The following is a 24,877-nucleotide window of genomic DNA, read 5'->3' on the forward strand; positions in this document are numbered from 1 at the left end:
GCTGTCTCAAAAAAATAATTCTTCCATTCCCGTTCCCAGGAACTGAGAAATTTGCAGGAACAGGTATGAGACTGTAAAGAGCAGGTGAGAATCAGAAAAGTTCTTTATACTGGTCCTGAGTTCCAACAGCAGCACCCAGCCCCAAAATATTCCGTGCTCTGACTCAGCTTCACACCCAGTAGCATCCTGTGAAATACGGATCTAAGTTTCCTCTGTCTGCAGAGGGAACTGTTGTGTCACAGTTAGTGTGTGTTATAGAAAAGAAATCTTATTATTGCAGCATGATTAGAAGCTTTTATTTTGACTCTGATTTATAGCAAAAATTCTCCTGCCAGACTAAAGGACAACCATTACAGCCGATTCCTGTAATGTAAAGGCTTTTTGGTCATCTTGGATTTTTACCCCTGGCATCAGCTGCTGTTAATCCAGCCTGGAATAACCCTGCTTTGGGAACACCCCCATACCCAGGGTGGAAGAAACGCTGTGCAGGCACTGGGGAAAGGGACTGTGAGCCTGGTGTTGCTCAGCAGTGGTGTCTCTGTCTCCAGAGCAGAGTGAAGAGCTCTGGGCTGTGCTGGGACACAGAGCATGTGATGGGACACTCAGACACGCAGGAAAGGTGTCTGTGCTCTGTGGGAACTCAGGGATTTGCTCCTTTCTCTGACTGTTGTGTTTGCTGGGGCTGAATTTGAAAACTGGGTGGTGCAGACGGGACTGAGGATGGGGGCACTGCTCACCTTGATAAGGTGTGACTCAGAGAGAGCCCATGAGTGACTCTACTGCACCCTTAGAGAAAATGCTCAGAAAAACCCCCAGATTTATTGCTGTGTCTAGCACAGCTCCTGAGAGCAAACAGGGCTTGTCCCAGAGCCTCTCCTGTGCCCTGGCCTGCTGCAGAAACCTCTGCTGCTCTTGTGGAGGGAGGAGGGTTCAGGTAAAAATGGTTTCCCTGCTGCCAGGATGTGAACGAGGGACATTGATTTAAATGGGCTGAAGGTTCCTGCAGGGTTCTGTGACTCAGAGCCGCTGTGGGTTCCAAAGGGGAGCTGTTGAGGCAGAAAACAGGGAGTGACTCGGGAGTGGTGCCTGCATGTGTTTGTTTTCCAGAGTGGGGCTGTCAGCTGTGACAAAGCTGCTTCAGCACAAGCTCTTTAAACCCCCAGGCTCAGGGTTTGGATAACTGATCTGTCGGTGTCGGGAGTGTTTTTACTCCTAGTGCTGTGCACACCCCCACACACCAGTGCACAATGCAGTGGTGGATGCGATCTCACACTCACAAGCTCCAACAGCGCAGAGGAGGGAACTCGTGTTCTGGAGCTGATGTAACTCAGGTGCTGCTGGACACCAACTTAATTCATGTCTAAAGCTTATATCAATATGCTTATAAGGAGATTTGAACAATTAAAGTGTGTAGTTTTGTGGGTTATTGAGCCTCTTCTCTATTTACCCTGCAGAGGTTCAAATGTCTGCTTAATTCCTGTAGCTCACTGCTGTGAATATCCCAAGCTTTATTTGATGAACACCAGGCAGAATAAAAGATATTCTAAACATTACTGTGTACCCAGTGCTTTCATGCAGTTTTAAAGAAAACATAAGCTCACACGTTTCCCTCATGAGGAAACTTAGATTAACAATCTGGTTAATGTTTGGCTCAGGTGGAAACGTCCAACGAGTTTCAAGTGTGTCATGAGGCTCTTGGAGCTACAAAAAGTAAACATCTTGGGTTTACTGAAAGTCACCCACGGCCGGAAACTCGTCACTGTGAAATAAAACTGGGGCAATGGTTCACTATTGATTTAACAAATGAGTCATCCGTGCTGCAGACTTCCTGCAGCATCCACGCTGAGCAGCTCCACAGAAACACCCGGGCAGGAGCATGTGTGCGGTGAGATCCGTCTCAGCCACAGCTGGAAGCATCTTAATTTGGGGCTAATGAAGCTCTGGAGGCTTTGTCTTCACTGGGACTTGCTGTTTGTGGCAGTGCCAGCACAGATGGAGCTGCTTCCCTGGGCTGGATTAATGTTTGCTGTGAGAGTGAGTGGAGGTACTGAGTGAAAAATAAAGGTGGCTGGGGAAATCTCTGAGGTGCTGTCACCGTGGCAGCAGAAGCGTGGTGAGGAGCTGAGGAGGATTTGGGTAATGCAGCTCCCTGGGAACATGAGGAAAGCTGGGATTTGTTGCAGTCAGAGGAAGTGGAATAATCCAGACAGAGCAGACACTGGCACAGCAGAACCCCCTGCCCGTGCTGAGTACAGGTTCTGAGAGGGTGCAGTGGAGCTGAGGTCACCGAGGCTGTGTCACCACGAGCAGGGTGGGTTTGGAAGCACTGCCCTGTTCCAGCAGTGTCTGTGGGCTCTGCCTCTGGAACTGGGTCTGTAACCTGGAGGGCCGCAGGGCATGAAGGGTGGGCACAGCATGATCCTGGAGGCACCTAAAATATCCCAGTCTGCCCATGAGTAACTGAGGTCAATGCAGTGTCACATGCTTATGAGTCACAAATGTTACATTGAGAGCTTTGAAAAGGAAGAGGGTTTAAAAATCATGATTTGAAGGAATGAAGTAGCTCCTGTTGAGGGAATCTCGGGTGGTGATGATAAAAGATTGAGACAGAACCTCAGGATTCAGTCTGTGCTGTGTCTTCAGGACGTGGCAGGAACTCCAAGGCCTCTGTCTACGTTGGGGTTAGCACAGCTCTGGGAACATCTCCTTTCCTTCCACTGCAGGAGAGGAAACCAGCCCAGGGCTCTAAAGCTGGACAGTGAAACACAGAACTTTGCAAGCTGGACTTTGTGGTGTTTGGGGTATTTGTCCCGTTGATTTTAAAAATACCCTGGTGATCCTGCTCGGCCTCCGAATGACTCAGTTTGTTTCAGTGGAGCAGTTCCTGCACAAATACAGGAATGGCTTATCACTGACATTTCCTGCTCCCCCAGGCTGAATGTGTCAGCCTGACCCCAAAACCAGCTCTGAAAGACAAGATGTTTCTTTAATTATCTCAGAGATAGCAGGGACAAACAGCCAGACCTTGTGTCATTCTTGATCCGAGTTGAAAAGTACACGCTGTTGTGTTCCCCAGACAAGAGAGCAGAACATTTGCACGCTGCAAAATGCTCTTTCTTAATGCCACTGACATGTCCTGGCTGGAAAACATCCACACTCTGGGGTGAGATTGTGTTTGAGCAGAAACAAACACACTAGAGATAGAAACAAATCAAAAATCTGCTGATGTGCATTGTAGGAGAGTTGTTTATTAATGAGTGGAATTTCAAGGCTTACAGCAGATATTGTTCTCTTCCATCTAAAGACAAAAGAAAAAACTGCTATAAGGACCTCAGCCATAATGTTGTGCCAAGAAATCCAAAGCAAAGGGAGGAAAACAAATTAATTTCAGCTTGCTTTGTGCAAACATACAATAAAGAATAGGGACAAAGGTCTGGGCTTGGGTATGTCAACACATCTTGTATATTAAAATATATGCTGTTTTTTTTAATGACTTCACAATGAATACAAACTTCATTTTAGAGTCTTTACCTTGTTGTGGGTTGGGTCACAGCCCAGTAACACCAGGTCAGTAAGAAAACAGTTTTGTTTTACGGATAAAGCAGAAATGCATAATTTTCCCCTTCTGTAGCAAAAAAATGCAGGGTAACTCAATGAACCCAGGGTCTTTACCTCAAAATAAAAACTCTGAATGTTCATGCATTGTTTTTAAGTACTGCTCTGACTTGGTGGGGTTGGAACCGAGCTAGTTGTTTTCTGTTTTCTTTGAAACTTCCTTTTTTTGGTCTTTAATGTGGTGTACAGTGCTCGACTTGCCCCGCAGTAGTGGGCAGGGAACACTCTTATATTTGCAAATTTCTTATGTATAACTAATTTTCTTTCATCCTACACATGGTAAAGGCCAAATCTTGTGAGTTTTTTCTTCAAAATGATCCTTTGAGGCAAAATAAGAAAATGTGAATATAAACACAAACTGCAGCCAGTGCCAGGGGCTGTGCATACCCACAGTGCTGGTTTAAACCTGGGCAAGCTTTTCCCTGTATTTTGACCTGAAACATCCCACTACGTTGTTTTCAATACTTTAAATTTAAACATTAAATAGTTTAACTAAAGGCAGGCATGGGGAATGGGCTCAACAAACCCGAGACCCTTCATTTGACATCAGAGCTTTGCGGGGATCTCTGAGGGGGCTGAATTTTACTCTTTGTTCGCTGAATCCCCTCTCTCGACGCCCCTCGCTTGCACAGCCGGGTGTTTTGTGCCTTTTTGCTTTTTTCTTGTTGTTGTTGTTGTTAATTACCTCACCTCTTTGAAGCCCCCAGCGGCAGCTGGTGCGGGCGTTCCTCACTTTTTTTGTTGTGCTAATTCGCGGGCGAGGCGATGTTGGCAGCCTGTCCGGGGGGCTGTGGAGACGGGCCGGGGGAACCGCGGGCGGTGCCGTCGACGGGGCCGGGCCGGGCGGGACAAAGAGCGGCGGGACGGGGAGGGGGCCGGGCTGGGTCGGGCGGGACAAAGAGCGGCGGGACAGGGAAGGGCCGGGCTGGGTCGGGCGGGACAAAGAGCGGCGGGACGGGGAGGGGGCCGGGCTGGGTCGGGCGGGACAAAGAGCGACGGCAGCTCCCGCGCTGCCCTTCGTGAGGGGATTCAAATGGCGGCCCCGCCCGCCCTCGCGCCGCGGCCGCTCTGCCCCGGGCCCGCCCAGCAACAGGCGGGGCTTAGCTCCCATTGGTGGAGCGGGCCAGCGGCGCGCTCCTATTGGCTGCGGCCGAGCGGCCCCGCGGAGGGGGGAGGAGGGAGAAGGTGTTAAACGGCGCAGGACGCGGCCGCCATTTTGTGAGGGAGAGCGAGGGGCGGTGCGGAGCGGCGGGAGCGCTGAGGGCGGGGGTCGGACAGTGACGGCGGAACAGCGCGGGGTCTGTTCCTGAAGGGCCGCGTGTGTGTCCGTGCTTGTGGGCGAGCGGAGCGGACAGAAGTCGGTAAGGGCGGGGCGGTGCGGGAAGGGCCGGGCGCGGCCGCCGCCATGTTGTGCTCCGTTGTTGGGGAAGGGGGGACGGGGGGTCCCGGCTTCCCGCAGGTGTCGGTGAGAGAAGAACGGAGAAAGTTCGGAGGCGAAGAAGCTCCGGTCGGCGGGAGCTGACGGCAGCTGGGCCGGTGACGTTATCTCGGCTTTTGGTTGCAGTCCAAACAAGGCGGAAGCTGGAAATGGAGCTGGGCGGCTCCTCTGGAGCTGAGGGATGGACAGGGGGCTGCTGAGTTTGGAGTGACAGGAGCTGAACAGACCCGAGTGCGTCAAGATTAAAATCTCAGAAATCCCAGGAAAAGACAAGCCATGAGCAAAACAGGAAGTTAGTGTAAGAGTTATTAAGGAATTACTGGGATAACGAAGGTTAAAGAAATAGCTGACAGATGACAAATGGAGTTCTGTGATGGTTGGGGAAGGGTTTGGACAGTAGGTAGTTCCTGTGTTGGTCCCAGTTCCCAAAGTATTTCCTATTGTACTTTACTTTTTCTCTACTAAAACGAAAGGGATAAAGTTCTTGATTGTCTGTCAAAATGCTTCTTAAGACAGAAAACAAGCAAAATGTCGTTACTTGGGATATGCTAAGTTTGGTGGTGAACTTTATATGAAGAGAAAGGCAAACAAAGCTGTGTGTTTTTGGGTGGGGTTTTGGGGTTTAGTTTGCAGCATGTTGTCACGTTTAACATCTAAGGAGACACAGCTGACTCTAAATTCTCTGATTTATTTCCGCTTGCCCTTTATTCCACCCCAAAATGAAACAATTGTTTCCTTAATCTGAATTGAAATTTCTTTGTCGTTTCTGCAGCAGGACTTCTCCCTTGGAGTTTCTGTGCCGAGAATCCGATGTTGGGCTCGGCTCCCTGGCTGAAGACAGCAGATCAGCCCATGAAAACTTCTATTCCCAGCCAAAGGAAGGAGTCCAGCACAAGGCAGCACCTGTTCTTTCAGGCTTGGAAGCAAGAAAGGGGACAAGAGTTGGAGAGTGTGGAATCGGAGAAGACCACTGAGAGGTAAATGACGGTGGGAGAGGGGAAATAAACATCGCAGGAGAGCCTGCAGGGACGTGCTGAGCGTGCTGTGCTGGAGTCTGGGCTTTGGAAATGAATTAAATCTCTTCCACTTGAGGTGGTTTTCAGTTCATTTTGGGTCTATCAAACTTTGGGAAGTCTGGGGAGTGGCTTTATCAGGGTAAACTTTGCCTAGTCATTAGGTGTTAACAGACTGAATTTAAATGTCTCCAGCACTCAATACTGACGGATGAAATGTGGCTCTGCACTTTCTGAGCAAGGTTTTGTCAGTCACATTCCTCCAGGTACACCTTTTCTGAGGAGAGGACTGGCCTGTTTAGAGTGAGTTTTGGTTAGATTAATTTTTGTCCCTTTGCTTGAAATCTAAATGTTCTCTGAAACACTTCATTTAAAAAAAGTAATAAAGACTTACCCTGACTCATCTTGTTTTTACAGGTGACATTTAAGTTGAAGATGGGAGGTGGAGAAAGATACAACGTTCCCGTTCCCCAGTCTAGAAATACCACCAAGAACCATCAACAACTTAAAAACAGGCAGAAGAACAAAGACCAGAATTCTCAGATGAAAACCTACGTGAAGAAGGAAAGAGGCCACGGCTGCAGCTCCTCTCCTGGTGCATGGCAGGCCATGCAGAAAGGGGGGAAGAACAACGTTCCCTTCCCCAAGAATCCCAATTGGAATCCTGCTCTATCCAATCGCAACCTGTTGTTCACCCCTCAGAGCAACCAGAACTATGCTGGGGCCAAGTTCAGCGAGCCACCCTCCCCAAGTGTTCTGCCTAAGCCACCAAGCCACTGGGTACCTGTTTCTTTCAAACCTTCTGATAAAGAAATAATGACATTTCAGCTCAAAACCTTACTGAAAGTCCAGGCCTGAGGTATAACGTGTGATTTTTCAGAAGTGATTTCGACTGTCAGGGTTTCAAATTTGAGCATTGCTTTTCCCAACTCCAGCTGCACAGATGTGCAGGACCAGGTGTTCTTGCTGCATGTAGTTAGTCACTTGGAGAGGGGTGAAAGTTTACATTCCCCTCATCTTTTACCTCAAAAGTTCAGTGCTGTGTTCACCTCACTGTGAAATAGCTATTTTCTTGAAAATCAGTCAAATCCTGAGCAGTCACATTTACTGTATTTAAGAATAAATGGGACTGTATTCCAGAATTGGAATTGTAACTTTGAATTGTTAGAAAACCACCTTTTACCTAACTTAATGCAGCATGAACTGAAAATTAAAACGCACTGAAAACTTTAGTCAGGTTATTTGCTGCTTTTCAGACTGGTGTGAGATTTGCTAAACACTGCAGAGCAGAAACCTCCACCTGGGCACAAGGGGAGACACAGCTGATTCTCTTACCTGTCCCTGTAAGCTTTGTTGGCACTCCTGCAGTGGTGGGTGAGTGTTTCAAGCCCGTGACTCCCATCTGGAATGTTCTGGAAGGGTGTGGAAGAACTCCTCAGGCAGATCCATAAAGCCTCTCCAGCTGTTCCCCAGCAATCTCCATGAGTGCCAACTAAAGACCTTGCATTGCCAGGTGACTGCCAAAAAACCTCCCCCCAATCCTTTGTATGCCCACTGCACTGAGGAGTTCTAAACCACATTTTTCTATCAGTTTTTATAAAAAAAAGGTGGAGTAGTTCCTTGGTCTAGTCTTAAATTGGTTCCCCTGTAACAATGAATAGTTTGGGGCTGGTATTAGATGTTCTCACAGGGAAGACAGAGCCATGTAAATACATGTAAAACATTGTAGCATATGTAAATTTCTGCTGGGCTTTCCTGCACAGATGTATTTTTAGTACAAAAACTGCTGAATGTAAGATGACCATGTTGAGTACGTGGCCTGGTTTTAAAAAATGATATTTTGTTTAAAAAAAATAACAAAAAAAAAGACATTTGTGGCTGTGCCCTTGCACTTCACATGCAGTGAATATGCACATTGTATTTGGTTGTAATCTCGTTTTTTTAAAGTAAAATCAGTGCAAAAGAGGCTTATTTAGATTTTTTTTAATTAAAGAAAAAAACTTAAAAAAAAAAAAAAAGCTGCTGGAGTTTCAAATCCTCCTGTTGTGAATGTGTAGGAGAGGTGTGTGTTCAGTGATGAAAAAACACTGAAATGTTCCAAATCAAGTGTTTCACAAGAAATGCAAATGCCTGGGTTTGGGTGCTTGATGAAACTGAAGGATTGTAATCATTCTGTGTTTCTGAAATGTATCAATGCTCTGTAAAACAACATTTTGTCCCAATCTTTGCTAAAATCAGGGCAGGTGGCTCCTGTGCTGTCACCCTCCAGCAGAACAGCTGGACTGTGACAACAGCAGCAGCCAGGGTTCTTTCAAAAATACAAGGATTACTTAAAAAAAAAAAAAGTGCTTTAATTTGAACAGGCCTTTTGCAGATTGTGAAATGTTCAGAGGTGTCTTTCTGTACATTCCAAATGCAGTGGCAGCTGAGCTGAATGTTTACAAAAATTATTGCTCCAAATCACATGGAATTGGCAGTCTCTAAACTTGTGTTGTGACCTGGACCTTCACCAGAGTCTGAGCTGTATCCCAGTTAATTATCAATTCTCAACTTCAAATTGTCAATTACTGATGATGTTTGTACAAATTGGAAACAAAACATTTTAAATAAACTTTTTTTTTTTACCCCCTAAAAGGATCTCTTTGTTTTCAGATGGAAATGGAAAAGTGGGGATGACCTCATTTTGGCAGTTCCTTTCCCAAGGGAGGTTTCTTTAACTGCAGCCTTCTCCTTCATGCCTTTCCAGTGGTTTGGGAACACAGGGCTTGAGAATTAACACTAATTAATGTTCCTGACAAAACCAAAAGCTGGCGAGGCTGGGAAGCAGCGCTTGGGGCTCCGTCTCCCACAGACTACGGCTGGATTAATTAAGTCAGAAGGTGCTCTCAAGTTATAGTCAAAACTTGTACATTTTATTCCCAATTCACAGGGTTATTTGCACAGATGGAACACAAAACTCAAGAAGAAAGGATGTGGATGAATAAAACATCAGCATCTCCGATCAAACACACTACAGGGTACAGAGTCTTCCCTTCCTACAATAGTCTCAGCAGCAAGAGCATCTTTAGACAAATATTATAGCAATGGACTACAGACTTTTTTTAAGCAAGTTACAAGATAAATGGAGAAAACCAGCAATTCTTAATGGGTGATTATGTCCTAAAAATGTGTCAATTTTATCCCTTTGTACTTCAAAATGTTCATCTGCACCATCCCTGCCAAGGCCCGAGCAGCAGTGCTGTGCATGGCTGCACTGCCCCTCTCTGAGCACACCCCCAGCTGTCACCCCAAAGTCAGCAGGCAGGAAAAAAAGCTCTGTCCAAGCAGAGAGCTCAAAACAACATTAAAACCAAAAGATTCCACTTTGAGTAAAACCATGATACTGTACATTAAACATCTTGATAAGACATAGAAAGGATAACATTGAGCTTTCAGAGACCAGTCTATCAGAGTCCCTAATTAAACACCCAGCTACTTAACCACTAAATTGAAGATTTTTAATTACCAGTTGGGTGCATGGACTTTAGGTGAAAAAGAAGTTCCAATAGAGCCTTCTATGACTGCTGACACCAATCGATTCGCTGCAGATATTTTGGAGCACAGCCATTACTTTCAGCAGAGTTATTTTTTACACACTACTTCAATTCTACAAATTTTGCAGGAATGACAAAATCTAGTATTACCACAGAAAAACGTAATTCCCACCATTCTTGAGACTCCAAAAGAAAGATGCCTAGACATGATCTTTTGTAGCCTGCAAAGTTCTTGCATTCCAGCTGTGCATAACCTGCAGGAAGCTTGCACAAAACAGGCTCCTGCTTTTTTATTTTTTTAGGGCAGGACTGGGATACCTGCATCAAGGAAGGGAGATGTTATCTAGATGGGCTGTGGCTTGACTTGCATGAATGCATAAACATTCCCTGCCCTTTTGGCCACATCCTGCTAACTCGTCCCCAACTGAAAGGCCCACAGAACAGCTTCTTCACAATTTTTCCATGGGAGCAAGAACTAGGACAACATCTTTATTCATGCACTCTTGAAACATCGTGGGTTTGTGTTCGGCTTTTCTGGCTTGTTCATATACACAAGTCAAGTCAAAGTTTAGTCCTACCTCTGGGAGAGAAAGAAAGAACCATCAGAACTGGCAGACACTATATTATACTTGCAATGATCTGGCTTTTCAAAACAAAAATTAAACTGTGCTATACATAAATGCTGAGGCACACAATATAAGGACATGCTGACACAACAGTTAAGGAACAGTTACTGTTACTCTGCCTGGACATGGAGATTTCTCCTCCCTCCTCCCACCCTTCCAGCTCCAATTCCAGCTGGAGCAGCATCACCATCAACCACAGCAATCCCTGCAGGTCCCTGACAGACACAGCCACGCTCTCCCCACCACTCAGTCACGAGGACCCCTTTCAAGCAGGAGTTTAGTCATCAAGACTATATTTATATTTATAAATTATAAAGCTGAAAAGAGTGGGGGTTTCTGCTGTTAGAAGCAGAAATAATCACAGCTCAACTTATAGAGGGTGACAGTAGATTTATCAAAGCAATTCAGTGCTTTACAGAGGATTTTTGTCTTTCAGGGCAGAACCTTCAGCTGGCCACACAGCAGTGCCAGCAGGCAGCTCCATCCCTGTTGCCACCTCCCACAGAACCACTGCTGGCACCAGTTTTCACATGGCAATCATAAATTGATATGGTGATACTATAAATTTAATTCTGTATGAACCTTCAGTCATTGCTTTTACGTAGTTTCATAACCTGGCTGATAATATCTGAATTATAACCTATGGGGCAAGTCCATCCAGCAATAATGAAAGATAATGGCAAAGAAAATTCAATACATTAGAGTACAACTTATGCTTAAGAGTTCTCAGTTTGTCTTGTACCCCTTCAAAAATGTTAAGTGACATTTATTCAGACACTAAATGAAAAATTCCTGCCTTTACTGAAATACCATAGTAAGGATTTTACTCCATAAGGGATGCATAGCTCTACTCCTAACCATGCTCTGGAGTCAAATTCTAAAGCTACAATAATTCCAGTGGATCAGTATTTCCTTCATTTTTTTATTACAGCATGTTTGCTAAATTTACAGCAAGCAGAAAATAAGCTGGGTCTTTAGTTATTTTGATCAAAACATCGATGTTTTAAAGGTAGTACACAATATTTGTTAAAAAGAACATATAAAAATACCTTTTTAGAAGCCTCTATAAGAAAGGAAATACAAAGTTTAATCCCACAACTTTTCTCTGCTAGAGCTGCACGCTACTGCTACAGTTTTAAATAGACTTTTTGCTGTTTTTTAAACTATACATCCAGGAAAAGTCTACAAAATTAAAGGAACGTGCATATAAATGATTGCATAGCAGAACATGAACATTAACTGCAAACAGTAAAAGAAAAAGTTAGAAATACTATCAAATGTACAAAGGTTCTAGGATCAACCCTAAGCACGTTCCACTGACAGGATCTCAAAGCCATTTGTGCTTCTTTAAAGACCCTGCTGAAACACTAAACCCAAACCCTAAAACATTTCTCTAAAAAGGAACTTCTGGAAATCAATGTCTTTCTATGCTACAGACATCAGACAGTGAGGAACACTTAAGTGTTTGATGGTGGCTTTTGCAGGTAAAGATTAAAAAAAAAAAAACAATGCCAAAAGCCATTTCCATAACAAAGGATCTTGCCTTCTAGAGAAATACTGGGAAGATTACACACTGGGTTTGTTATTTTTCACGTCCAATTTTCTAAATGTATTGTATTCGTGATAAACTACATAACTAGAGATGCAGCTCTTGTTCATATCCAACTTCAAACTTTTGTTCTGAAGGAAAATGAAATCTTGTCACCACTATCCATTCTGAGGAAGGAGTGATTCAGGCTTGCTTGAGCAACTGCTTTTTTGCTGTGTAAAAAGCAAGCCTGGTAACCCAGGGAGATGGCTACAGTTTGATACCTATGAATACACCAACTAACCACAGGAGTTATTGGCATAAAAGTTTAGTTCTTATATACTGTACACACACAACTCCAAACAATCTACTTGTATCTAACAGCAGGAAAACTAAGCAACTTTATGGTTAACTGCTCACTAAAATTGAGAATAGATACAAAAAACTGCATAAAATGTACACACAACCTAATATTTAGTTGCTCTGCCGTTTGCTGAAATCTGAATTGAGATTTTCCATTTCAAGGTGGGTTTTTCCCTCACATTCAGCACCAGCAGCCAGGGCAGAGGCAGTGAAGCCTCTATCCTGACAAGTCACGACACTGCACAGGCTCTGAGTGAGCTCCAAGGCCAACTCTCTGCCCATGTTGTACATGCAAGGTTAGTACCATCTCTCCAGACAGCAGGGTAAAGAGAAATCTCCCAAATCTCCCTCCACAGAGCTCCATCTGCCAACCTGCTGGTGCTGCTGGGCACAGAGAACACTGAAACCTGCCCTGGAGCCATGGAAACAAACTGCCAGTCTGATTTCCTAGCAGCCAGTGTTGCACTACAGCTGTCCAGTTTTCCTTTTTCTCACAAAGTTTAGAGTTGAAGAACCAGTTAAACAGCTGGTTTAACTGCCCAGCACAAACTGGTACCAATTTTTCTACGGGTGTGACATTTGTAAAAGGACAATGTTGCAAGTTACGATCAACCAAGTCATCACCAAATATCTAAGCATTAAAAATGCAAATCTTTACAAAAATATACATAGAGACACCACAACCAAATCATTAGCTGCCCATGACATTTAACCAAGTGGACAATCTCTCTCTCTCTCTCTCTCTCTCTCTCTCTCTGTGGCTTCTCAACACTGTTCTAATTTCAACCATTGTTGGCTACAGGGAAAACTGACAAAGAAAATAGTTTTTAGCACTGTTGCAACATCATATTCCTGATAATTTAAGTAAACTGAACTGTGTGTAAATGAATCTTACATGCCTAAACCAACATGGATACACTGTTAGTGGCCACTGGACTTGGGACTAGTCCAAGACCTCGATCTGGATTTTGACCTAGACCTAGAATGTGATCTTGACTGTGATTTGGATCTAGCTGGTTCTTTTTTTCTCGACTCCTTCTCATATCTTGAGCTGGACTTATAGTGTGTTTTAGTATCTGTTTTAGAGGTGCCTCTAGATTTGGTGTGAGATGCAGACCTAGACCGTGATTTAGCCTTCATTTCTTTCTTGGGCTGTGACTTGGATCGTGATCTTGAATTGGACTTAGATCTTGAAAAAGATCGATTGCGGTGTTTGAACCTATCAGAATAAAGGGGAGAGAGGAGATTTGAATGTAAAAACACTATTCTTAGACATCTAGTACATTAAAAATTGTTTACCGTTTTTGCAGGAGAAACTTTTTTTTTAAACCTATAGTTAAAGGAATACAGTGATCTAGTTTGCAATTTAAAGGGTGTAAAAAGTTTTTACCTATCATTGTCCGAATGGCTTCTGCTACGACGAGGTCTTCCAGTAGGTCTACTGCTAAAAAGGTACATCAGAAAAAGTAAACGGTGACAAATACCTATGTAAACATACAAATACTTAATACATTATATTTTCAAGCTGTTCATTTGCTTTTAGTTATTCTCCTATGCAGCACAGAATCGGTTCATTCATTATTCCTGAGCAGATGCAGCATGCAAGGTATGCAACTCCCAGTGGTTACTCCCACGATAAGAATTACTCAAAACTGTAACAAACAGTCAGCGTGGTGTGTGTCTGTGCTGTGCAGCTGAGGCCAGCCCCACACACTACACTTACTTTCTGGGACTATAGGATCTTCTATAGCTGTAATCAAAGGAGCGACTCCTCGACCGTCTGCGCTCGTAACTGCGACTCCGAGACCGCCTGTATCTGTCATAGTCATCGTAACGAGAAGAACTGTACAGGTTTCTCCCTTCCTTGGCTTTCATTTGGTTTGGTGCTGTAAAAATAGCAGTATTTGCAGGTGAAGAAGATGCCCTACTTTTTTCCCCCTCAAGGTCTAAGCCATGTATTTGGTGCTGAGCAGAAAGGCTCATTTGTGATTTGATGTTTATGAAGGAACAGGTGAGAGGCTGCTCTGTGCCACTTGTTTTGTGCTGCTTTAGCCACTGGACACAAATTAATGCAGCCTTGGGGGCACTGTAAATCTAGAAAGCAAAACAAAAAAAACCCTCAAAACCAGTCAGAAAGGACTAATGCTCCATATAACCAGAACACAGAGCTGGCCAAGGTGATTTCAGGCCAGCTGGAAACTGGTATGGCAGGTCAGACCCATGACTGACACATTCTGACACTGCTGAATTTACCCAATGAGTGAAAGCTAATTAAACACTTTTTCCTGACTGCACAGCACCATCATCACACCTGATCCACAGCTGTCTTTAATGATTAAAGGCCCAGCTTATACAGAGGCTTTGATGGATGCCACACAAAGAGAAGTCTGATTCCAGAGGGAACCCCCCCAGTAAAATACTTCACTTTCACTCTGCAGCTTAGTTATTAAAGAAATTAAGAATGAATGAACCTATTAGTCTTCCACTGTATTTCCTCTAAGCAGCAGAGCTATCCTTCCTTTGTAGAAAATTCAAACTCAAAGACCATGCTCTAAGTATTTTAAACTCGCTCTAACAAACACCCTCTGCAGTAAATGGCTTCAAATTTTGTTTTTAGTGCTGCTTGCAACACACTAAGGTGGATTTAGTTAATTTTGTTCAGAAACTAGCTAGAAACCCCAGTGTTTATACACAGGGCAGAAACTTGTCCTTTGGAGTGTAGAATTTCCATTAACTCCATTAAATTTAATTGTGAGGACTTGAGGGAGAACTGGACAGTCAGGTTGTTTTTCTGAGAGGTGTAACTAAAGACCTTTAAGGTCCTTTTATTCCCAGGCATCACATGAGTATTACAGTCCTGGTTTAGACCAACAGATTTGTGCCAGGTTTTACAAATCTGTATCTCTCTGCAAATTAAGACCATGCACATAAACAACAGATTTAAAAGATCTAAATTCTTTCTACATTTATCTGTTCAGAAAATACTGAGTTCTTGCTTCACCTTGAACTCGGGTAACTTGAAACTGACTTTTATCCTGAAGCCAAATGAAAATGAAGACACTACCTCAATCCTGAAAAATCACACAGAGCTGCACAGAAAGCTCCAAAGAATGACTGTGGTGACTGCTGTACTTAGTTATCCATTTATAATTTAAACGAGTCATTAACAGTTACTGGATAAAAGGCAGAACATCCACGGGCTATTTATATAAAATAAGAACACTTCACAACAATTAGCACCACGTGCAGTGTTTGGTGCTGAAATTCAGGCTAAATTCAGGCTGTGATAAAATCAAGGCACTTACTCTTGCGGTCCCCCTGTGCAAACTGGATTTCTATTTGCCGACCACAAATCCACTTTCGATCCAAATTATGGAGAGCATCTTCTGCATCACGGACATCTTCAAATGTGGGCAGTGTTAAGGTACTTGGGAATTTGAGCAGTTTAATAGATTTGGTATTTAAAATAAAAAAATTAATTTTTCAAGTTATTTTCTCATTTTACAGCTGTTAAGTTTTTGTGTTATGCTACTCTACGTGCTAGTGAATTTTTTAAAATTAACCACCAGCTATCTGAAAACTCCTGTAATAAAATTAAAATGTTGTAGTATGACCATGACTTTATCTATCAACAAGCACTTGCTATATGATAATCTTAATTTTTTTCTTCTCCCACTTGTACTTATGCAAAGAAAACAAAGGTATCCTTTCAAAACACACTTGTTAATGGTCATTTAGTTCTTTCTACTTGAGTTTATTAAAATTAAGCCCTACTTCTTCACTTATGTTGGACATACCAACAGTAAATATTAACTTTGGAATTGGAAAAAAGCTTTCCTTTCTTTTTTTAACAACTGATTTTAGGTTTAACTGATGTCATGTCACAGCCCTGTGTGCAGAGCCTCTGCAGTGTGAGAGAAGAGCAGACACTACGAGCCTTGCAATGGCACTCGGGGCCAAGGCACAGTGACAGACATTGATTTTAATGCTAGAATTTACACCCCTAATTCCAGCTTGTGGGACCCCAAACAATGAGCTGCCTTTCCCCTCCAGGCCACTCATTTCTCAGCAGCATCATCTCTGCAGGAGAGAAACTTCCATTTCATTCAGACCACAGTTACAGCAGCACTCACAAGAGAAATATTACAGGTTTTGTCAATGGACTAAACCAGAATAATTCATCAAATTACTGCTTACATGACAGACAGAAGAAAAACTGTAATTCTGTAGGATACATCAGGTATGACTCCTTTAATCTTGGCCACCATTCAACTTCATCTTGACCTTTAACTCTTTAAGTGCTTGTCAGAAGGACTTGTCATGAGATGCTTGGCCAAAAATGACAGATGGCTTTATCTTTAACTTTGAAAAACAACCTTTTCCCCCTTTTGTAGATAAAGCGAAGCTTTGTCTCCCATTATGGCTTGTCCTTCTTCCAGCTTTTCTTTACTTTTTCTTTTCCCAAACTCTCCCTTCTCTTCAAGCCTGATCCTTAAGAGGTCTTTGGCTTGTCTACTTGCCTTAATTGTTGAACTCTACTCTAAAGGTTCTTTCATGCTTTCTCTTTGGGGTCGCCATTACTGTACAGCTTTACATTCTGAGGCAACAACAGAGGACAGCAAATTAGGGGACAATATTAAAGAAAGAAGTTCACCTCATTTTTTACACAATCTGATTTTGATCAAGTGATTCCAGTTTCAATTTGTTAAATTAACAATGAATAGCAGCCACATTTTGCTAAGCACAATTTTACTTACACACCAGTGATAATAAAAACGTGCTAGACAATTTTGAGTCAGTGATAAATTTTCATTTAAATCAAATAGTATTAATTTCAGTGACATAAGCAAGCTTTTATATTACTGGACTTAAGTTTTGCAAAAAAGGCAAAGAACAATTGAGAGAAGTTAATCTTCAAAAATAACAAAACACCACGACATAAGTAAGACACTTATTAGATACAACACAAAAGTAAACTGCTTTTTCATTTAGATTGGTTACCTCTTACACAAACTTGAATTTCAAACTTCAACACCCCTCACTAATGAGCCATCTGAAGAAAGGATATTGAACATAGGCAAATCCTCTGGGACGACGAGTGTAGAAGTCAAGTGGAACGTAAACATCAACTATAGGCCCATAACGACCAAACTCCCGGCGCAAATCTTCGGACCTGGAACACCACAAACACCTGATATGGCTTTGTCACTGGTTAAGGACACCCACCAAAATAAAATAATATAAAGTAAAAAATCGAATCTGCAATTAATATGACCATCCCTGGTTTTTGGAAGCGTTTGCTGGAGGATGAAATAGTTGAACGTTTTTTGGGGAAAAAAAGTGTTTGGGCAGTTCCCTGCTGGCAGCACATGGAGCTTTTCTGAAACACTCAGTATACACCCTGGCAGTTTGAAACCATAGCATAACGCTAAAATAAAAATGTAAACTGAGAAGTGATGCACATCAGCTCATTCAATGCAGCCAAGGTTGGCAGAAAGTGAAAGAAAGGACTGTTAAATTATTGTTATTATCGTTCAAGTACCTCATGTAACTCGACAGTGATTTTGCAACACACAAACATCAATTATGAGATCCAAATAAACATTATGAGAAACAAACCAGTCACCCAAACTCATTTCCATAGAATAATCAATACTTACAACCACATCAAATAGAACAGATCTCAGTGAGCAGCCACTCATGCCCTCAGGATAGTTTTTCCAAAAGACTTGGCTTTAGAGAGCTGAGACAAAACTGTTCAGCTTCAACTACCCCTGGAACAACAGCCTCTCCTCAATAGAGGTTTCTCATTCATACTGGCTCTTCACATTTAATTTGTAACGTTTGAGAACAAAAACCTGCATGAGAAGATTGATGCAATACCATATTTAGGTGGTATGTGAGAGTTACTACTGGTTTTCAGTATTTTTACATTTCTCTTGCATCAGCTGGGAAACAAAATCTCCACACAGTCAGTGCTGGCAGAAGGGAACTACCACCAGCATGGAGATCTCACAATCAAACCACCTCCAAGAGCTCTGTGCTTGAGGTGAATCCTCAATAGGATCCACATTATTGTAAAGAATTTGAAAGTAATCATCCTCAGCTGTTCTTAAAGCAAAATAAACTATTGGAAAAATGAATTAATTCATGAAAAAAAAGGTGAAAGTTTAATTTGAAGTTATTTATCACAACGTTCTCAATTAATTCCATTCCACTGTGCCCACACTACTGCTGTTTGCTGAACAACTTTGGTCCAAGTCGCCCAGGCAGAGATGGAAAATTCTTACTTTATAGGACCAGACCCTACAAATTCTACACGAAAAAAACAACACAGGAGTGCTCTGACAAACGCAGTCTGTGGCAACAATGATCTGTAAATGTTCCACATCTGATAACAAATACCAAGTGTTTTTTGTCACTAAACTGCCAAAGTGAAATGAGGAAAGCCAGAAGTTCATTAAATGGAAAAAATAGGGAATAAATCAGAATCTGTGCAATGCTCTGGTTTTGTTGTTTCAATTCCTTATGAGAAGTTCTGTGACCGCACACGTTTAGTCCTTACAGGCTCTCGGTACAACACGATTATAACGGAGATCAAGCATTGCTTCCCTCGACTTTAAGCCGTCCTGAGAGGCCCCTGCACACAACTATTACCGCAGGAACATTGCACCTGAACTGGCAGCAGCTCCCACACTAACGGGACCGGCTACGCCAGGAATTTTGGGCACAAATGCTCTATTTTCTCCCATCTAGCAGTAATACTGCATTTGCAGAGGAGCATCCCAAACACCAGCGGCTGTCCAGCATCGCCCCGGTGGCACATCCCACCTGGATCTCCCGCTGGCCACACTCAAAGGCGGCTGCGGGGAGCATCACTTTGTTGCGGCCCAGCTTTGTTCTTTCTGGACGCTGTTTGGAAACGGATCCGCGTGGAGAGCCGGGGAACGGGGAGCATCGCGAGGAAAATGGAAGGCAGGGCACGGAGAAGGGAGAACGGAGGGAGGGAGAAGGCAAAGCAGAGGAAAGGAGCGGGCCGGACTCGTCCCCTTCCCTTCCCCGGCTGCGGAGGGACCCCCGCGCCCGCGGCCTAGCGAGCCCGCCAAAGCCTGCGCGAGCCCCCGCTCCGCCCCCACTCACCGGGTGTCGTCGGCCACGTTCCGCACGAAGAGCGAGGTGTTGGGCGGCCGCAGGTAGCGGGACATGTCGGCGGCGCTGGGAAAGACGGAAGGAAGGAAAGGAGGGAAGGAAGGAGGGAGGGAAGGAGCGAGCGCGGCCCGGGCGCGGCGGCAGCGGCTGAGGCGACCCTGGGGGAGCTGCACCGCCCGCCCGCGCGCCGCCTCTCGCGAGACTTCCCGGGGGGCTTCCGGCGAGAGCCAAACGCGGCGCCAAAATCCTGCCCCGCTCTGGGAGCGCGCATGCGCGCCAGCCCCGCGCGGGAGCTCGCGGGCCCTCCGGCGCGCGCCGCGCATGCGCGCTTCTCTCCCCCCCTTCGCTTTTCCCGCCGAAAGAGAGGGAAGGGGGAGCGCGCGCGGGGCAAGATGGCGGCCGCGCGCCCGCCGTGAGGGGACGGCGCGCCCCGGCCTTGTGCAGCCGCCTCAGAGCGCCATGGCTCCCTCCTGCACAGCCAGCTGACACGACCTTGGGCTATATTGCCCTTCCTGAAGCTCAAGGGATCGATGTCCTGTGGTCTTGCTCTTGCAAAACGTGGAGTGTGTAAAAGTTCCGTTAAGGAAATATGTTCGCTGATGTTTGACGTTTTTCTGCTTTCAGGCTTAATCAATGTAACCCGTAAAACAGCAGCCAACAAGCCCTAAGTGATGTCCCTGTGTTAGAATAATAAATTGGTAGAACTGCCTTGTTAAGGTTCAGGGCTGGACATGCTTCGATGATCGCAGACCTATGGGGAGGTTAACAAAGCTTGAGAAAAAAGGATACCCGCTGATAAAGGACACAAAAGAATGCAGAATTTATGGGCCATCTGGCAAGAACTCCCAAGATAAGGAAGAAACTAATAAACCCAACTCAGCAACTGTGCTGAAATGATCTCCGGCTGGGTAAAATGTAATTTTACATCTGCAGGGGCAGGCCGTGACCACCAACCCACACACCACTGACCCAAAAGGAGAGAAACACTGAGAAAGGGACTAATTAGCATGAGAAACAACAGAATAATTTACCAACCGAAGATAGAATAGAATACTAATTCAGAACTACGTAACTTGTAGCCAAGGAACACTAATTCCTTTTGTTTGCTAAAATGTGTAAATAGTAATAAATTTTGATTGTTGATGTGCTCGATTTGTTGAATCCCACAGGGCCCCCAACTGTGCAACTCTGAAATAGATGACCAAAGTCTCTCTGGAGTGTGAAAGTATTGTTGCACATGGAGCAATTAATCCAATTTTTGTGGAGAACACCGTTACCCACAGCCCTGTTGGGCCCCAGGAGTTTTCATCACACTGTTTGCACAGGACCAGCCCTTTCCATTGAAGCTGTTTGTGTGATGGAAACAATACAGTTGGTGGGTGGAGAGATTATTTCTTACCAGCTCATGTGTGACTCACATAAAGGTGGATAAAAGGCACATCTGTGACCCAACAGTCACAGAGTTTGGTGAAGGGTTTGATGAAAAGTGTCTGCATTTTCATGTGAGGGATTTTCAGCAAACTCCTGCAGGGATAGCAAGACTTCGAGCTGATGCAGCCCTGGTGTCTGCCACCAGTGTATTTTCATCTTTATTTTTAATATTAATGAATGAAAACTGGTGGGAGGATATTGCTGTTCGTATCTTGGCAATCTCATACTAAGAAGTGCCTCATTTTTACAGGTTTCGAATGACAGATGATTCAAGTTTGAATGGCAGATGAAGTTCAGTCACTAACACAGGAGATGTGCAGCCATATACACTTCCAAAAAAAAGGAATTTATGTGGTTGTATGTTCAAGGTCTGTGTGCAGGACTTAACAGAAGAGGGATGGGAATCTCTGACCATGTTTTTTGCGTTTAATATATTAATAGAATAGCTTAGCATGAGTTTAAGTTCTGAATAAGGTTAGCATGCTTTTAGTGTGTAGTATCCACAACAATCATTTTGTAACAGGTTTTAAATGAGTGATGAATGATCTCTGCCTTGGTTTAGAAATACACCTGAAATGTTTTGCATGTTCCATATTCCAGTTTGCAGGTACAGCCTCTGATCATTGCAGACCTGAGGTGCTGAGTTCTTGGGTGGCTTTTTGCAGCACCAGTGCTTAAAAGCAGCCTCCTCCTTCCTCCCTGAGTTTTACCAGCCCCGATTTCTGTGCTGTTGATCTTATTTCTGTGTAACTCACATGGAATTTAATTCTGGCTGCAGGAGTGTGCTTGGCATTAGAGCTGCCTGGGAAGCAAAATGAGCACAATGATCCTTTATGCCAGTGAAACTCCCCCTGAGAACAGCCTTATCCCAGAATAAGAACACACTTCCCAAATTGCTTGTATCACATTGTGTTATTAAGTAAAACACAACCTCCCCCCTCACAAACTGCTCTTCTAGCATGGGGAGATGTCAGCTCAGCATTCTTCACTGGGATAAAACCTCCCCATGAGGATTTTAAATGGCATTATCAGTCCAGCAACTTTGTTCATGGAGGTCTTGCACCCAAAACCAATTCTAACAAACCTGCAGTGACTTAGATTATGAAATGGAGCTGGTGATATAATAATGGGATCTAATCAGCAGAGAAATTATTCTAGGCACAGCTCCTGTGTGTTTTATACTTAATAGAGAAACAGGGTCTGAACAAAGTCTGGTTTACTTGAGCCTCACAAACTTGGGCCATGACAAGAGACTGGGAGTTCATTGCAAATTGGAAGAACATTTAATTCTCTTTGCTCTTGTAGTGCCTCTTAACTGTACTTTTGTGTAATTGAGTTTAAGAGCAGCCATCCCTATTGTTAATGACTGCTGAGTGCTTCACAGCTTTTAAAATATTGCAGTTTCTATTCCTGGGACATGTGGTACAGATCAGCTCAACAAATGCCTGATTGTTCTCTGTTGGCCAGGTCATAGAGAACGGGGCTTTGGTTAAAGACTAAACTTTATTAGATGCAGGAACTAAAGCTGAGTGTGTTCAGTCTGTGTGTAAGAAACCAAGAAGCATTTCTGTAGCTTTTGGCTGCTCCCAAGGATTATTGTGGTGAACTGGAACAATGTGATTTATGTCCAGGTTGGGTTATCTGGGAGGCAAATTTCTGTCATTCTGAGGACAGAGGGGAAAACACAGTCCTGTAACAGGGGGAAGGTGTGACAGGAGAGCAGAATTCATCATTAATTAATGATCCAAAACAGAGATCACACCTTATGGAAAGTGCACTTTATTTCAGGTATGTAAAGCTGTCACAGAGGTGAGGATCAGTGTTTAGACTTTCTTGCCTCTTCTGACAAGTGTTACTCCACCATATGTTATAGTCTGTGGGAGATAAATACACATTTAAACTTTAGGAAGTGTATTTACAGCTAAGTGGCAGAAGAGCCTGTAATTCATGCATAAATCCATCCTAGTCCACAAGAAAATACAATCACAGTACCTGCCTGTAAATATATGTACAACATTTGCATGAAGGAAAAGCTGGAGCTGGCTGTGCTTCTTGGAGCAGTCTTTATCCACAGGACACTTTGTAGACTATGAGCTAATCAACATTTTTTCCTTCAGCATTTTTCTGCAAATGCCCTTGTTTTCTAGCACTTACCTCCACCATTTCATTTCCTTTAACTTCCTGCTCGTGAGAGAATTTATCTGTTTTGGACACCAGCTTCCCGTTCACCAAGTTCACAGTGCACTGTTGGAACATTTAAAATATTTTTAAAAAATTAGATTTTGGAATTCAATTTGAGTAAGTAGAGGACTAATAGACAGGAAATAAATTACACTGATGTTTCATAATGACAGCTGCAAATTTAATTCAAATGCTGAGAGCACAATGTTTGAATAGGAATTTTAGGAACATTTCTGTTTGTTGAAGTGATAGAAACGTTTGCAAATGGAAATGGTACAAACAAATTCCACTCACACCTAAACTGAGGTTTAGGGATAAATAAAGAGATGGAATTCTTGGAATGCTTTACCTTTAGCTTTCTGCCATCCATGGTGGTGATGTCAGCCTCTTTGCCAAGTGTGAACGAGTTGGTTACAGATTTGTTGGGTGTTTTGGATGTCACAACAAAGTCATTGCCTTTTTGTTGTATTTCAACAATAGGCTTAATATCTTTGGCCATTTTGATAGTGTCATCTGGCAACCCTGCAGAAATAGGCAAAACAGATCTTTTTGTTATTGAAATAGGAAATTCTTTTCTCCAACAAAGGCACAAAAGATCCAAAACAATACTGGAAGGTGATGTCCAGGTTAAAAGACAAATCCTGTTTTGGATTCTTCTCTACTCTATGGGTTTTTTGCTCCGTTCATTCTAGTCTGGTTAGGTTTTGATATTATATTTGATGATGTGTCAGATTATGGAGTTTCTTCTAAGGGCTGGCCATGGGGTGATGATTCTCCATGAAAAAAACCCACGTGTGCATTACTTTATTTTCCCAGGGAGATTCGAGTTGTGGGGGATTATCTGTCCAGCCTGCAACAATCGGAGTACCTCAGACTCCCTTTTTGGGGTGTCCCTGGCATGATTTGAAGGTGTCGTTGTCACCAGGAGAAGGATTGGTTTTGTCACACTGTCAGGCCAGGCTTTTCTGGGTCTCACTCTCCGGAATATCTCGTATTTAAAACCCCCAAGGAATATTTTGTTGCAAAGGTAAGTGGATATTTATTGATGTAGCTCCTCCTAATCCTCACAGATTACACCAGATAATCACTCCGAGTTATTGACACTTATCACAGGTGATAATCACTGACAGATTACTGACCACTAATCACCTGTTAATCATTCACAGATTACTGATGAGCATTTGTGCTGCAGAAAGGGCTTCTGTACCAATAATTTAGAAGCTGAATAAGTCACTGACAACTTGTTTCTAGTTATATGTGTTTATAAAATTGCAACTCAGTCAACACAACTTCGTTTCTTGCTATAGCTGTTCTTTCTTGAGGAGATAAAGAGTTTATAGCTCATCTAACATAAAGACAGGGGTTTGGGGGTTATCTGGAACCTTTCTCCATCAATTTATACAACTGTCAGCTTCTTTTTGCATCCAAATCAGATCAGATTTAACCAAGCTGGGGAGTTTGCCATAGAAAGAAAAGGAAAACAATCCATGGAAATGCAGCAGTTAAAAGCTGAGGAGGAAGCAGCCACTTACCCAGAGCTTTGAGGAAAGGCTCCAGGTTCTCCTGGGAGTAGATCTGCCAGGTGCCAGCGAATGTCATGGTGTGACACAGCGAGGGCTCTCCCTGCACACCGGGATGCTACTTATGGAAAGAGAAAGGCCAGCCCAAAATTGTCAGAGGGCTAATTATTAACTGGGAAAGAGCAATTATTAATCAGTTATTTGTTTTTAATGATCATAACCTCTCGTTCATGCTGCTCTTACCTTGAGGGTTTGGATGTTGCGTTTGTTGTGGGTTCCTGACCTCGGGTAATTGTCCATCGTTGTTGGAAAGTGTTGCAGTGCAGCTTCATTTGTTTGCTTTTTGTTCACAGCTTCTGTGTTTAACACATTTTCTGTGTCCTGAGTAGAATTCTCCAGATTAAGTTACGTTAGATCAAGGTAATTGGTATTGTACAGCAGGAACTTCCTAATTATCACAATATTCTCTGCTGTGAGCAT

The 24,877-nt window shown here is 43.5% G+C and overlaps 3 protein-coding genes across 9 annotated transcripts; 1 reads left to right on the forward strand and 2 right to left on the reverse strand.

The window, feature by feature from the left end:
- The first annotated feature begins 4,818 nt into the window (after positions 1–4,818).
- Positions 4,819–8,700, forward strand: PNRC2 (proline rich nuclear receptor coactivator 2). Of its 4 annotated transcripts, XM_014258498.2 has the most exons (4): positions 4,844–4,976; positions 5,180–5,351; positions 5,826–6,030; positions 6,484–8,700. In XM_014258498.2, exon 4 carries the CDS (start codon positions 6,502–6,504, stop codon positions 6,922–6,924), a length of 423 nt encoding a protein of 140 aa, XP_014113973.1. In that variant the 5' UTR covers positions 4,844–4,976; positions 5,180–5,351; positions 5,826–6,030; positions 6,484–6,501; the 3' UTR covers positions 6,925–8,700. The 4 variants fall into 4 exon arrangements, with proteins under 4 accessions (XP_005529781.1, XP_005529782.1, XP_014113973.1 ...); XM_005529724.3 differs by lacking the exon at positions 5,180–5,351 and having other exon boundaries at positions 4,819–4,976; XM_005529725.3 differs by lacking the exon at positions 5,180–5,351 and having other exon boundaries at positions 4,835–4,976; positions 5,829–6,030.
- Positions 8,701–8,956: 256 nt separating this feature from the next.
- Positions 8,957–19,480, reverse strand: SRSF10 (serine and arginine rich splicing factor 10). 4 transcript variants are annotated; one of them, XM_088067363.1, is made up of 7 exons: positions 19,257–19,476; positions 17,183–17,289; positions 15,422–15,523; positions 13,840–14,002; positions 13,507–13,560; positions 13,234–13,335; positions 8,957–10,179 (listed from the first exon to the last, which is right to left on the reverse strand). In XM_088067363.1, the coding sequence occupies exons 1-7, from the start codon at positions 19,319–19,321 to the stop codon at positions 10,161–10,163; spliced, it is 612 nt and encodes a 203-aa protein (XP_087923489.1). In that variant the 5' UTR covers positions 19,322–19,476; the 3' UTR covers positions 8,957–10,160. The 4 variants fall into 4 exon arrangements, with proteins under 4 accessions (XP_087923489.1, XP_087923488.1, XP_087923487.1 ...); XM_088067362.1 differs by lacking the exon at positions 8,957–10,179 and having other exon boundaries at positions 11,134–13,335; positions 13,507–13,557; positions 19,257–19,480; XM_088067361.1 differs by lacking the exon at positions 8,957–10,179 and having other exon boundaries at positions 11,134–13,335; positions 19,257–19,479.
- A 2,979-nt stretch (positions 19,481–22,459) lies between these two features.
- Positions 22,460–24,515, reverse strand: LOC102111292 (fatty acid-binding protein, liver-like). Its single transcript, XM_005529718.3, has 4 exons — positions 24,410–24,515; positions 23,227–23,399; positions 22,851–22,940; positions 22,460–22,570 (listed from the first exon to the last, which is right to left on the reverse strand). Exons 1-4 carry the CDS (start codon positions 24,474–24,476, stop codon positions 22,520–22,522), a joined length of 381 nt encoding a protein of 126 aa, XP_005529775.3. The 5' UTR covers positions 24,477–24,515; the 3' UTR covers positions 22,460–22,519.
- Between the last annotated feature and the right edge of the window lie 362 nt (positions 24,516–24,877).

Source organism: Pseudopodoces humilis, chromosome 27, assembly GCF_049639895.1.
Source record: "Pseudopodoces humilis isolate 2021_Gansu_Grassland_sample_001 chromosome 27, ASM4963989v1, whole genome shotgun sequence".
NCBI classification, from domain to species: domain Eukaryota; kingdom Metazoa; phylum Chordata; class Aves; order Passeriformes; family Paridae; genus Pseudopodoces; species Pseudopodoces humilis.